The sequence below is a fragment of the Nothobranchius furzeri genome, chromosome 11 (genome assembly GCF_043380555.1).
Source record: "Nothobranchius furzeri strain GRZ-AD chromosome 11, NfurGRZ-RIMD1, whole genome shotgun sequence".
In the NCBI taxonomy this organism is placed as follows: Eukaryota; Metazoa; Chordata; class Actinopteri; order Cyprinodontiformes; family Nothobranchiidae; genus Nothobranchius; species Nothobranchius furzeri.
The window spans coordinates 191,631-206,220 of record NC_091751.1 but is presented as its reverse complement, the minus strand read 5'-3'; the positions used below and the strand labels follow the sequence as shown (position 1 = coordinate 206,220).

Here is a 14,590-nt window from a genome sequence, read left to right as displayed (position 1 = left end):
TGAGCCAGGATTCTCTGGAGGTTTCTTCCTGTTAAAAGGGAGTTTTCCTCTCCACTGTCGCTGCATGCTTGCTTAGTATGAGGATTGCTGTATAGTCACTGACACTAGTCAGTGACTTGATGCAATTTGCTGGGTTCCTTATATAGGAAACATTATTTCTGATTGGTTTAATGAACTGTGAATTGGAATGTTTATTATGTGAAGTGCCTTGAGACGACTCTTGTCGTGATTTGGCGCTTTATAAATAAACTTGAATTGAATTGAATTGAATATTTCCTGATATGTGGACATGTCGCCGCTGACTGGTTAACAGCAACACGTCTCTACCACTGTCTGTTTACTCTGCAACACTGATGTTTTATAATATAATGTTATGAATTATAGATCCACTAGGATACATACAATAAAGTTCATCTCTCACCAAATAGAGTATTTACTAAGTAATCACAATGTAACCATAGAAACACTACTTGGTGTGTGTGTGTGTGTGTGTGCGTGCGTGCGTGTGTGTGTGTGTGTGTCTGCTCTGTCTTCTCGACCCCCCAGCGAGTCGTGGAGGATGGCTGCTTATACTGAGCCAGGATTCTCTGGAGGTTTCTTCCTGTTAAAAGGGAGTTTTCCTCTCCACTGTCGCTGCATGCTTGCTTAGTATGAGGATTGCTGTAAAGTCACTGACACTAGTCAGTGACTCGATTGTAAAAAATTTTTCTCAGTGAAGGACCTCCTTAAACAATAACAATCAACCTTGCTTATGCAGTGTAGTTACAACTGACAGACATGCAGCAGATTTGTGTCGAAGGTAAAACTAAAAACTCAGCTAAGAACAATGCTTATGATTCTTGTGTGAGCCAAAATTGTCCCCTGAAGTAGCTTTGTTTGTACTGAATCTACTCACCATCATTGAGGTCCTGCAGCAGGTTCTCCTGACCAGAGAAATCCAGCTTGACTTGGATGCTGACAGTCAGTGTCACGGTCAGACCAGGCTTCAGAGGCAGGTGACTTAAGGCTTCTTCCAGCTTCCAGCTGAGGAAGTTGCTGAACACTTTTTCTACGGATAAAAGAAAAAAGGAGAGAAATAATGTTTTGAATTATACGTTTTTGATTGTGGCATTTACTGTGAATGAAGTAAACCAAATTGCCAATTATATAAGCATCTGATAAGAAACAGGTTGTCTGGCAATGTTGTTTTTATTTTTGTAATTTAGACTGATTTTTATGGGGAGGGACTACATCTGCAGACATCAGAACAACAGAAACACAGCCTTTACGGTCACAGTGACGTTTCTTCTGCTCATCACCAGACGTGCTACAGTAATTTATGCCTCCTACAGCTTTTAAATGAGATGAATGACTCAGCTGTATCCGCTGCAGCCAGGAGCCCCAGATGAATGAAACATCACCTGAATAAAGCATGTGATCTGTCTGTGCAGGTGAGCCACTCGGGACTGCAGTGGATGCGGGAACAGCAAGCAGTCGGATTTTAACACGCACGCACGCACGCACGCACGCACGCACACACACACACACACACACACACACACACACACACACACACACACCAAAGGGGACTGGAAGCCTGCTAACAGTTTATACATCCAAGCTGGATCCATCACCCAAATCCAAAAGGTCTTCTCAGAGGATGTGAATGTAGACGACATTAAATAAACATTCTGTGGATCAAACTTTGCTTAAATTATTCACAAACTCTGAGCTTTCTGACTGAATTAAAAGTGAAAAATCAAAAAAGGGACTGCCCGTTAGACAGGCAGTTGATGGAGGGATGATTTAAAAGACGTAGGGTTATGAAAGTCTTTCACGTCCAATGTGTGACATCTGGCTTCCAGCTCCAACACGTAGAAAGCCTAGATCAGGGACAGCGAGACCATGATCACTATTACTATTTAATTACAAAGTCCTACAGTTTAGCTGCCTAAGTGACTGCTATGAAATAAAGCAAGCCTTATTAAATGAGTCAATGCTGAATATGGAAACACATTAGAACATTATAATTCTATTTCTGTAATGTTTTCACTTTCTTCTTTACTTAAGGTTTTTAGGGGGATTTGGGCCAAATGTGTGAGAGAGAAACAAGCCCTGCTCTGGCGTCTGTATAGCAGGAGCATTAATGTGATTTACAAAGGCAAGTTGGACGGTTTCAGGCAGAAGACGCTCTTCTAAAACTCTTCTGAAACGGTTTTAAACATCATTGATGGACATTTACATGCTTTCATATCAGCTGCACAAGACTACGACTAATGAAAAACAAATGATTCTCTATTTCACACCAAGCAATCAGAAAACAAAAGGATGACGAGAGGGTTCCGTGTTATACCAACATGCTCCGAGCTCTCCGATGCATTTGGGTTTTCTGATTGTTCTGTGAGTGTTTCCAACACTGAGTCGCTTGCTGCAGGCACACTGATGTTGTTACTGACACAAACAGACTGAACTCCTGTGAAAATATTAATGGAGTCCATAAAATGCATTGTGGATAATGTCAGCAGCAGAAAGGTTCGAGTGCTCCCCAGTCAAAAGACATGAATAATGTGTGAGGTGTGATAACTGATAAACAACTGGGACGCTGCCCATATATCTGCTAATGATGCAGAATACAACTCTGACACTCAGTACTGAGGAAGTTTATTTAGAAAAATCCAAACAGAGCAGGCAGGTGAAACACACTAGCATCAACCAGAAGCAAGGGGAGGGGACATTAAACACGGAGACAACATCAGCTGTCCCGTATAACCCTCACCTCTGATGAGGTTGCTCCTACCTTGATCCTCCATGATGTGTGTGTGTGTGTGTGTGTGTGCGTGCGTGCACGTGCGTGTGTGTGTTTTCTGTTGGAAAGCTAACAAAGTTTGCATTAGGGCTGAACGATTTATCGTTTTTGGACCAAAATTGCGATTTCAAACAGCACAATCACATGACCGTCAAAGCTGCAGTTTTAGCGGTTTTGACTGATCCAGGATCAGTTGTGTAGCGTTTTTTTTACATCTGGGGTTTTCCCCATGTGTTATGGCAGCGGCAAAAGCCAGCGCGGGGGAGGGGTTTACCGTCCAGAGCCGAGCCCAACTCCACAGCTGACAGAGATGTATGTTCCCACACACAGCGCTGCTAGAGCCGATAATAATCAGCCCGGCAAGCCAGACTAAATAAATGTATTATTTAAAACTTTGCAAAGCAAGAATTTGGTCTAGTTCACTAGGCTAGATAATAATGGCACCGTAGGTGAGGCCGGGACAGAGAACGTCGTTGAGTAAGAGAGAGACTCCTCCCACATCGGAGCAGGTTCAGGCTGATTTCTAGCTTTATGCTTCATCAGCGCGAGTGCGGAGTCTCGCACTTCAGTTGACTTGAAAGCTGAACTATTCTTTTAAAAATGGTTTGAATGTTTCTGACGGCACACTTTAGCTCAAACAAGCTAACGTGTCAGCATGTGTGCGTCTCTCTCACGGAACTGACGTTTTAGTGAGGAAAAACAGACAGCTTCGAAAAATGTGCAGCCAGTCTGCCTTGGTACCTGCGTGCATTTTTTATTTAATACATTTAAAAGCTATTTCTACCTACAGATTTCCTCCATGCATTTTTGGAGTAGAACATGTTTTTATAACGCTCCTCTTTAGATGAGAATCACAAGCACAAGTTGCTTCACAAACGGTTTTATTGTATGATTAAATAGTAAATATAAACGTGAATGATTAGTTGTACTAGATTAGAATCTAGACCATCTTTTCACTTCATCTACTGGATGCATTGGCAGGCTAATGTTGGACCTTTGTTTACAGAAAATCGTGAATTGAACCAAAATCGCAATTTCTGCTAGAAAAATTTCCAATTCAATCTTTTCCTAAAATCATTCGGCCCTAGTGTGCATCTGTTTGTACGAAAGCAGGTGTGTTTGGGGTTGGGTTGCACCTTTCAGCGGAGGCTTACAGCTGTGCTTTTTCAGACAGTAGTCAAGTCTAAAATGGTGCCAGTGATTCTTTTATGTTACTAAATATTTTCACTTCCAGGCAGTCTGATTATTTAGGCCACCGAGCAGAATTGGGATCACTACTGAGCGATTTTAAGTACTTTTTTTTTTACTTACAGTGCTAGTTGAATCCATTCACTTACTGTGTTTTATGCTAAGCTAAAGCTAAATGAGTACAGCCAGGTCAGGAGAATGACCGGGCTGGTTACAAATTGTGTTTCCCACGTCTCTAACTCTGGGAAATATGTCAGACAAATTTCACATTTTGGGTGTAATATCCCTTTAAGAAAAGTAACCAAATGCACATAATGTTGTCATTTAGCTAAAAATCTAAACTATTTCAACTTGCTATAAAGTTCTTCTACTGTTGCTTACCTTTATAGATGCTATTATGTTTAGTTGTGATTAGTAAATTATACAAGGCACGCTCACATGACTACAATAGGAACTGTCCTGCAGCAAAACTAAATGTTTATCTAATATTTGGCCCATTGTATCACTTAAAATATAAAAAACAGGCTTATGAATAAATTATCGTGATTTACTGGTAAGGCTGAAATCTTGGTTTTAAACTTTTTAATGCAGCATTCTCCAGTTCACTGCAGTTAGTTACATAACCCAAAGCATACATACATAAGTCCATGCCTAAAATCTTTCTTTATCGTTCAAAGTAGAAAAGTAAAAAACAAAAAAAACAAAAACAGGAAATGGTTTGCCATGTTTTACTGTATCAAGTACAGTGCATCAGGCTGATGTTTTCTTACGATCAGATATGGGACGAGGCCTTCTAGCTGCAGAAATGTCAGGCATCACATGACTCAACCCCGGAGGCGAAAATAAACTCCACTCAAAAGGATTCGGATAAAGTCAAATGAGGGAGAGCCAGCTCTGCCTGTGGCAGCGTCAGAGCTTAGGACGTAATATTCTGTTACTTGTGTTCTCTGTGTGCTAAGCAGCAGAGCAAGCTCTACCCTTATGAGACAATCAACTTTATTATGTCTGGAAATGTTTTCAGGGAACAGCTAAACTGGGATCATGTTTAAACTTGCATGAGAGAAATGAAGCAGCGAGGTTAAGAAAATTGTTTACTCATCTATTTAAAGGCTTTATGTTTACAATTATCAAAGCTAATGTATTAGATGATTATATTAGAAGGTTTTTTATCTGTTATGTCTTCCTTATTGTGCATTTTGTTCTGAGGGATGGGAATATTAAAATATGACTGTGCCAGCACTCTGGCACAAAGAGTAATGTTTTGTTTGTTTTGCTACAGATTCCTGTTAGAGCTCGTCTCATCTTTTATTCATTTAACTGCCAACCCCAACGCAGCATACCACAGAAAAGCTCCCTCAACTGGGGTCTATCTAAAGCTGCTGCCGAGGTATGACCAATGGCCAGGAGAAGCAAAGGGTTCAAACTAAATAGATAAACAGCATAAGTCTCTGCAGCAAAGACAATAATCTCCTGTATGGTTTCCTTTGAAAGATGAATGTCTGAGGAGAAGATAGAAGAAGACTTTAAATCACGTTGTACATAATAATCTACCAGCGTTTCAGGCTACAGAAGGACCAGAACGTTTAGGGACACTGTACTTTCCATTCTAGAGAGAGAAAAGTTTTACTTCAGTACTGAAACTATTTACTAGGGATGGACATCAATATCAGCATCGGCAGATGTTAGTCATTTTTCAACACATCTGTCCGATAAAAAAACTGGGCCGATATTAACAGCGATATGTTTTCCATCTTGTTTCCATTTGTTTGCCTGTTTCAGAGGGTGAGAGGGGTGGTGTGTGTTTGTTTAGTCACGTGAACAGTGATTGTAATCATCTCAGTAGTGTAAATGTGTGTGGTGTGTGTACATAATAATGTCAATTCAGCTTTAATCATTTTAATTCTACACAAAATCTGCTGATTTTAGAAGCATTAATGTCAGTATATCAGCATCGGCAAATATCGGTTCTCGGACATAACATAATATCAGGTATCGGTCCAAAAACTTCATATAGGTGCACCCCTACTATTTACTTGATGATTTAACATCTTCAGAAGCTACAGCTTCATCATTAACACATATACACCAAGATCAGATAAAGTAACCAGGATCAACATATAACCAAATAAATGTACCTCTTAAGCTTGCCTCCACTTTTCTAAGGAAGAAAGGTATTTTAAATGGTTGTGCGATATTGTAAATTTGTGTTTGTGGGGTTTCATATTAACCCTTTGATGCACAAATTATGAAATCTTGAACCATGATTTATTTAAAAGATTTTTCATTCAACTTTAGGTGTGAATGAAAACAATTTCAACAAATATATATTTTTTGTAACATTTCATTTACAAATGATTTATTACATGTCCAACCCAGTGGACAGGGTGCATTCTGAACATGAATATGTTGGCTTGAAGTCCAAATGGAGGGTCTCAAATGCAATAAAGTTTTCAACCGCTGTGCTTGATAGCAAAAATAAATAACAACTTTGAGTACCTGTCCACTGTAGTGACCATTAAGGGTTAGTGAGAATCCCTCTTGATGGTGTACAGGCACAACTGACCACTACAGCTAAAGTGAATAGACACAGCTGTTTGCTACAGTGCTGCTATGAAATGTTGAAAGAGACGTCGTCTTAGCCGTTCCTTCCACAGTCAAGTGCAAAGCAGGTACCCCTAATGATATGCAAAGCTGAAAATTTATTCTAAACTGAAGTAATATTAGTATTACTACCAGGATCTATTAGCATCATTCATATTATTAAAATTTTAGGACCAAGGTAAAGCAGACTTGTAATCTCACACCGAGTATTTTCTTGGAAGAGAGACATTAGAATACAACTCATGAAGAGGTACGAGAATACTTTCACCAATAGTTCCTCTTTATTTGGCATGCAAAAGCTAAATTGACAATGAATTCAAATAATACAGTGTAAAACTACACTAACACTGGTTTTTGTGTCGATATAAATATGTTTCATCGCAAAGGTATTTTACTTTAGTTTTTAAAGTGCAGCTCATACACTGCAAAAATTGATTTCTAAGAAAGTTTGAAAATAAATGCTCATTTTTAGACATTTGATCTTATTTTTTGTCTAAAAGGAAAATAAATCTTCTCTAGAAAAATAGTGTGGTTTTTTTTTTTGTTTTAGTTTTTTTTTTTTTTTTTTTTTAGATTTTTGAGAATTCTAGTCAAACAAATTTTTCTTACCCCAATTGATGATTATTTACATTAATTAATTTAAGTAATGCTATTTTTCTGGAGAATATTTTTTTCTTTTTAAGAATAAAATAAGAAAATGTCTAAAAATTATGCTTTTTTACTTTCTTGGGAATCTGCTTCTGCAGAGTAACTCTTGAGGTTGACTTGTGCCTTCCAAAAACAGTTTTACTAAATGCTGAAGGTCTATGGCCACATGGGTGAGGAACAGGTAAACTAGGCCTCACGTTATTGTAAACTTTGATAAGAGTGAAAAAAAAAGGAAGAGGCATTAGCACTGTCCGAAATAACTTACGTCTGCTCGTGGTTTTCTTTCTTATTTTGTTTCAAAAGCCCATCTCCCTTACCACCTATGTTGCAACTACTAAACAAGAAGCATGTCCCCCTGGATTTGAGCTCATCTCACACCGGCTGTATAACTGTTGTTCATTATATTTTCTGTTTCTCTAACGCTTGTTCCCCCATGTTAAAACAATAAAAATAAACTCATCCCATGACTGCTGTTGTTTAACTGTCTTTGTTATTTTTATAGTAGACCATAAACATTCCACTACAACCAACCTTCCCAGTGATAAAAGCTTACTCCGGTCAGATATCTTGTTGGATTGAATGTGTTGACGAGTTCCAGTATGGCAGCAGAAGTAGCAGTAAGGCTTGTCTTGGTGGTTAATTGCCACTATTTGTGAAATTAAAGCATGACTGTTGGCAAAGCACTAGCCAGTGGATGTCAGCAAAGTGTTGTTTGGTTAAGGTACTAGAAAAGATATTTTTAATCCAAAAAGCTGTTATGTATTTTCATAAACATGGTTCAGTTGTATTATTCCTATGCTTGTGGACGGATCAGTTAGGTCACATAGCTTTAATGAGAAGTTAGGTTATGCAGAGCAGAAGCAGCATTCTACAGCTTAAGCAGACTCATGATAAATTCAGACACCAGTCATTTGACTTTACTGTGGAAAAAAATGCTGCTTTTTCAGCACTTGTATTTTTTTCTCAGATGTTTTTCTGCAATATATTAGAAAAATCAGTTCACTTTCCGATGACCCCTTGTCTTGTTCTATAGGCTGAATGAATCTTTATACCCCGTAGAATCAAAGGCAGTTTCTTATATATATATCGGTAACTGTCCTGAACAGAACTCAGAAGACCCGTAATGACGCCGAACACAGTAAAAATATATTTTAAAAAAGTCCTTTATTTATTGTGGAGTTACCAGGTGGGCGAGGCTGGAGACAGGGTAGGAGAGGAGGCGAGGGTCAAAACCAGAGAGATCCGTGAATGCTACAATGAGCAGGCAGGAGGCAGAATCCAGAGAACGGGCTGAGGTGGAGAACCCAGGTAGTCAGAGGCAGAGAAAACAACCCAGGCAGGGAGCAGGCACTTGGGTTGGTCAAGGAACAGAAACGAGGTCAGGATCTATGGTACACGCAGAGGTTGGAGTGCTGGCTAATGTTTTTCAATAATCTGGCGGAGACTGGCTAGCTGGATGGATCTTTTATAGCAGGGGAAGCAGGTGTGTGAGATGAGCTGAGGAGTCAGGAGCAGGTGAAGTGGATGGAGTTGATTTTGGTTGCCAGGGAAACAGGGCTTGTCAGGAGCTTGGTGAAGGGACCAGGTGAGCTGAATGAAGGTGAAATGAGGAGGCAGAGGAGGGTGAAGGATGGGAGTCATGACAGTAACACTTTAGTTTAGGGAACACAAATTAACCATTAATTAGCTGCCAATTAATATGCATATTAGTGGACTATTCAGTCTGAATGAGTCATTAAGCTATTATTAGGTGCTTATTACCAATCCTGCTGTGATCCTAATATTAACAGGCCATAAATTCAGAGTTCTATCAAAATAAGCCATTCATAATGGTTTGTTAACTGAAAGTAAATGGCTTGTTGCTGATTAACGCACATGCTAATTAGCTCAAATCAATACGTGGCTTTTAACAAAGTAATTCAAGGGCAATAGTTCTTCTGCATTAATAACCAAAAACATTATGTTTATGTTTATTCATTTAGCAGACACTTTTATCCAAAGCGATTTACAGTTTATAACCTATAGGGCATGTTGTGATCTGTGGGGGAAACCGGAGTACCCGGAGGAAACCCACGCATGCATGGGGAGAACACGCAACTCCACGCAGAAAGGCTGCAGCTGAGCTGAGTTTCGAACCTGCAACCTTCGTGCTGCGAGGCGACAGTGCTAACCACTGCGCCACCATGCAACCCTTATTATTAGCCCTTATTATGTAAATAATCAACAAACTCCATGTTAACAGAGCCTAAACAACAATCAATTAACCACTTGTAAGCAAGAATATGTTCCCCATTCTGTCAGATTTTGTCCATACCTAATTACTAGTAGTTTAGTATTAATTAACCACTTAAAGACAATAATATGTTCCCCTTGAATAACTTCATTAAAAGCCACATATTGATTTGAGTTCATTAGCATGTGCGTTAGTCAGCAACAAGCCATTTACTTTCAGTTAAACCATTATGAATGGCTTACCGTAAATCCTCTAATACAGGCCGGTATTCAATTAAAGGCCGGGTCTCATATTTTGGCCGGTGTCGGAGTCGGCGGAGGTGAATAATGACCGGTCTCTTATTGTGGCCGGGTGGAATGTGGTAACAAGCAAGTACGGGGGCGGTTGTGTCATCGTCTCACTTTTGATTTGCCAGTGATAGACCGCGAGGGTAACTTTAAACGTGCGGAGACGAAGAGGAGGCGAAAATTTGATATCAAGTTCAAAGAGAACGTGCTGATTATGCTGCAGAACACTCTGGGGAGCAGCAGCAGGGGTTGTATGAACTAGTCGACTTCACTATAGTGACTTGTTATGCCTGTCATCGACTAGTCGCTGTCACGTGATAATGACCGGCAAGATACAGCCCCCGGAAAAGACAGCAGCCTGCTGTCAGCAGGTGACAAGCTCCTGCGCTCGGGGGGGGGGGGAACGCGCTGTGCCAGAGCGTCGGTACTGACACGCGATCGTTCATGTCGGTTCATTTCCTTTAATGTTTTCTGTCTTTTATTTGCGCCTGATGCGTTTCGCTTTGGAGCGGGGTGCATCAACTTGTCCTCCGGTGACGCACCGATCACTGATGCGGCCGCCAAGCAGCGAGCACTCCGCTGTTTTTGAGGTCGGTAGATCTGCGTCCTGAGCACGGCCACAGTAACATTATCAAATCAGGTGTCGCCACCTCAAAAACTAATTTAACACGCGATCATTCATGTCGGTTCATTTCCTTTCATGTTTTCTGTCTTTTATTTGTGCCTGATGCGTTTCGCTGCTGTGGAGCGGGGCGCTTCAACTTGTCATCCGGTGACGCACCGATCACCGATGCGGCCGGCAAGCAGCGAGCGCTCCGCTGTTTTAGCGGTCGGTAGATCTTTTAGAACTGCAGTTCAAAGGTAACTCATGAGGTGAATATATATGAACCCAGGTAGCAGTTTCTCTTTAGGATTGAGAGGAGATGCAGGAAGATAATAAACAGACAGGACAGAAAAATAGTCAAATAAAAACAAGTTAGTTTCTGTACCTGCTGGTTGCAGCAAACAGACACCATTGAAGGTAATCAGAAGTGAGGAACAGAAAATGAAATAATTATTTTAATGTTTAGAGCAGCAGGAACTCCGAGAGGCTGCAGGCGCATCAGTGAGTTTGCGGCCACTGCGCAGGGGGAGGGGGGAGATGGCTGAAGCAGGGGGAGGGGGGAGAGGGCTGAAGCAGGGGAGGGGGGAGAGGGCTGAAGCAGGGGGAGGGGGGAGAGGGCTGAAGCAGGGGGAGGGGGGAGAGGGCTGAAGCAGGGGGAGGGGGGAGAGGGCTGCAGCAGGGGGAGGGGGGAGGGCTGAAGCAGAAACTACCGTTGTTAAAAGAAATGTGTTTAACTTTGAAAATGTGGGCGCAATTTTAATTGTCAAAAACTCCAGCGAACCATTAGTTCATTTTGCTCAAATAGAAATTGAGGCCTGCCTCTAATACTGGTCCTCCTTCCAATAAAGGCCTGGAGCTTGATGAGCTTGAGTCAAATACAGGCCCGGGCCTGTATTAGAGGATTTACGGTATTTGGATAAAATTCTTAATTTATGGCCTGTTAATATTAGAATTACTGCATTAGTAATAAGCTGTTAATAAGTGCTTAATAATGACTAGTTCAGACTTAGTAGTATATATATAAGTGTTCATGCATTTTGATAAATAAAACATTCTGTAATGAAATAGTCAGGTGGAAAGAGGGTGACTGTGGTCATCCCTACAGATTAATGTGACAGAGAAATTAATGCAGAATTATTCTGAACATGAGAAATACTGTACGTGTGTTTTTTTGAAACAGTGTTTTTAAAAGTGTGAAACACTGAAAGGAGCATTTAAACAATCCTATTTCTGATTATAATTGGTCACTCTGAGTTATTCATCAAGACTGAACATGAAAATAGTCTCCTACACCTATCTCCTGAATTAGTCTCTGATACAAAAAATGGACTGTGAAACGTTAAGATTTGAAAATCCTGATATCACACTGTCACTTAACATTCATGGACTCACCCATCTTCACTCATGACAGGTTTAGTGTCCAGAAAACCGAAGGAACATGTGGCTTACCTCTACTTCCTGAAACTGGTGCACCAGAGCTTTCTTTCCCCATAGAACGACTTGCAAGGCATTCATTCCTACTAGGGACCACTGCAAATGTACTGATTAAATGTTCCACACTTTTAAACAAGTGACTCAGACCTTTACTTTTCTGGAAATCTTTATGTTGGAAAGGATCAGCTATCTCACTGTTATTCTTTCTGGTGCTTGACACTAATCCTCGTGCCCATTAGTAATTAGTGATCCATCCATCAGCTTAAAACAGAACAGTCTTTATTCATCTGGCAGAAAAACCTCTGAAAAATCACCTTTCTATTTTAAATCCATTGCCTCAGTAATGGTTGTGACTCAGCTATCTTTAGTATGGGACACAAACTGAAGTAATTCAGGAAACTAAGAGATTATATGAAATGTGGTGGCACAAATGGTCCCCAAAACAAGCAATCAAGTCAAAAAAACAGCTTTATTTGTGTTTTTGCAAATGTGATACATGTGTGCCGACTACTTTATCACTAGATATGACCACTTAAAACATGTTATCAATACACACTGAAACAGGCCGACCAAATTAAATGAAAAATCATTTAAGTAACATTCTCCAGACAGAAGCTGATCTGATATTATCTCGGTTTTCAAAGGTCTCACTTCTCAGATGTAATACTTAATTGCTTACAGGCCCTCTCTCTTTGTGCCGTTAGGATCTCTGATTCAAAAGCATACAACAGGACATGGCAGAATATCAAAAAGGAGGACATTTTTATTCTTCTCACAGTGTCAACCATAGAACTTTATGGCTATGGTGACTGAATATTCAAACAGGTATGAGATCGGATTTGAGCTTGAATCTGCTCAGTCGGCTAGCACTCAGAGTATGTGATGTGAGTAAGTCACAGCTTCTCTCAGACTAACAGTATTTTGCTAAAACTACAAATGATGCACCAACGTACACACAGAGGTATAAACATCATCATCATCTTGCTCATCTCAAACTTCACAAAAAGCCTTTCAATGTTCCCGGGTGGACAGCGAAAAAGCACTGTGACAACTAATACCTTTCCGGTCCACAGAGGTAATCGCTCTGTAGGGGAGAGTTAAATACACATGCCGGGACTACCTACAGTCTGAAATACTGTGAATCACGTTTGGGATGGCTTTTCTCAATCAATAAAGTCAGATTATTTTAATGCAGAGCTGCAGATTGTAAATACGAGTAGAATATTGTTGAAATAACTTTAAACTATATCAGTTATTTCATATTATGGGGGGATTTTAAGGTTGGAGGCTATAAAAACCCCTGTGACAACAGGATTTTATACAGGGTTTGGAGAAGTGGTTACAGGAATGATTTGAAACAATATTAGTCAGTGTGAGAAATCTAATTCCTGTTCTCTTTTCTAAAGCAAGCATCTCTGGGTAGAGGGTTTTCTGGCCTCTAAATTACCACCTTCTACAGTCTTTCTGAAAGTTGCACAAATATACTTCTATGTGGACAGACTGCCCTATAAATATGTACCTCGGTGAAATTGTTAAAGACTCTCAAATCTTCCTTTAAAGTTGAAGTCCCGTAGTCATCATCACACACTGGTGAAATTACATCTTTGCATTTGTGGGGTGCGGTGAGCTGTAGCAGTGACTGCGCTTGGGAGCTATTTGGTGGTTTAACCCCATCCCCCGAGCCCGTAAAGCTGAGTGTCAAGCAGGGAGGGAGGCACACTCTCTGGGCTCACGACAGCGTACGTGGGTGAGGATGAGTCTCTCCATAGTCTTCATCAGGTGGGAAGTCAAGGTGACTGGTCTTTAGTGCTCTGGTTGTCTTTGATATTAAAATTAAACAGATTTGCATGTTATAAGATATGCCTGTAAGTTTAATAAAGGCTAGCTTCACTGAGAAATTGTGTTTTAAATTTTATTTTTGAAACATGATCCCTCACCCTGAGTTTCGCATGCAGGCTAAACATGAAAATAGTTTTCTACCCCTTTTTCCTGCATTACCCGCAGACAGAATTGTCAGGGAAATGACAATTGCATGTCACATCGTCAAATTAGCATTCGTGGACATGGGTTGTAGTTGACTGAGCATTCAGTAGAGAGCAGAGAACATCTTGGCTAGTAGAGGTTAACCATTGGTAAGCTAGCAAAGACTCCAAATCCTGCTGTCTGCAGCTGAACTTGGCTGTAGCTCACTGCTAGTTGTTTAAATAGGAGTGCCCCCCCCCCCCCCCCCCCCCCAGAGGCATTTGTTGCAAATGTGTTTTAAAAAAAGAGTGAACTTGGTCTGTAAAATGTGAAATTTCTCATGTGTCCAAGTAAAAATGGGTCTGAAATGGTTCAGTGTGCCGACGATGTTTTGGAAACATTTTTAGGAAGCCTGTGATTACTACTCACTATTACCAGTCATAGCAGGCAGCAGGATGTGCAAGAAGACGACAGGAGGGAGACAGAACTGAGATGTATGTCTTCAAATCTGAGACAATTTTTTAATTTAAAGTCTTGTACAATTATAATATAGTGACAAGCCAATTCCTTATGGACATCTTTACAGAAGTCCCTAAGCAACAAGAGGAAAATCAGAGCGTTTGTCTCAGCACACCATCAGTGAGTCCTGGAGTGCAGCATCTCTACACCACAGACTTCATAAGAACAACGAAGGACCCAATGAAATACTGACAAAAGGTATCTGGTATTCTGGTAAAAATATAGCCATGGCTTCTTGATTCACAAAGCTGGCTACTTACAGATCGATGAAGCTCATGCTGAGATGAGAAGCGAGTTCATACTAAGTATTTTGCATCCCTGAAGTTGGC

At 40.5% G+C, this 14,590-nt stretch overlaps 1 protein-coding gene across 6 annotated transcripts in view; it reads right to left on the bottom strand.

Annotated features, from left to right (window-relative positions):
- Window positions 1–14,590, bottom strand: part of trappc9 (trafficking protein particle complex subunit 9) — a 297,274-nt gene that overhangs the window by 216,749 nt on the left and 65,935 nt on the right. For all 6 annotated transcript variants that reach the window (XM_070556143.1, XM_070556145.1, XM_070556147.1 and 3 more), the window contains one exon: window positions 896–1,048. In XM_070556143.1, coding sequence (XP_070412244.1) covers window positions 896–1,048 — 153 coding nt within the window. The remainder of the gene's footprint in view (window positions 1–895; window positions 1,049–14,590) is intronic.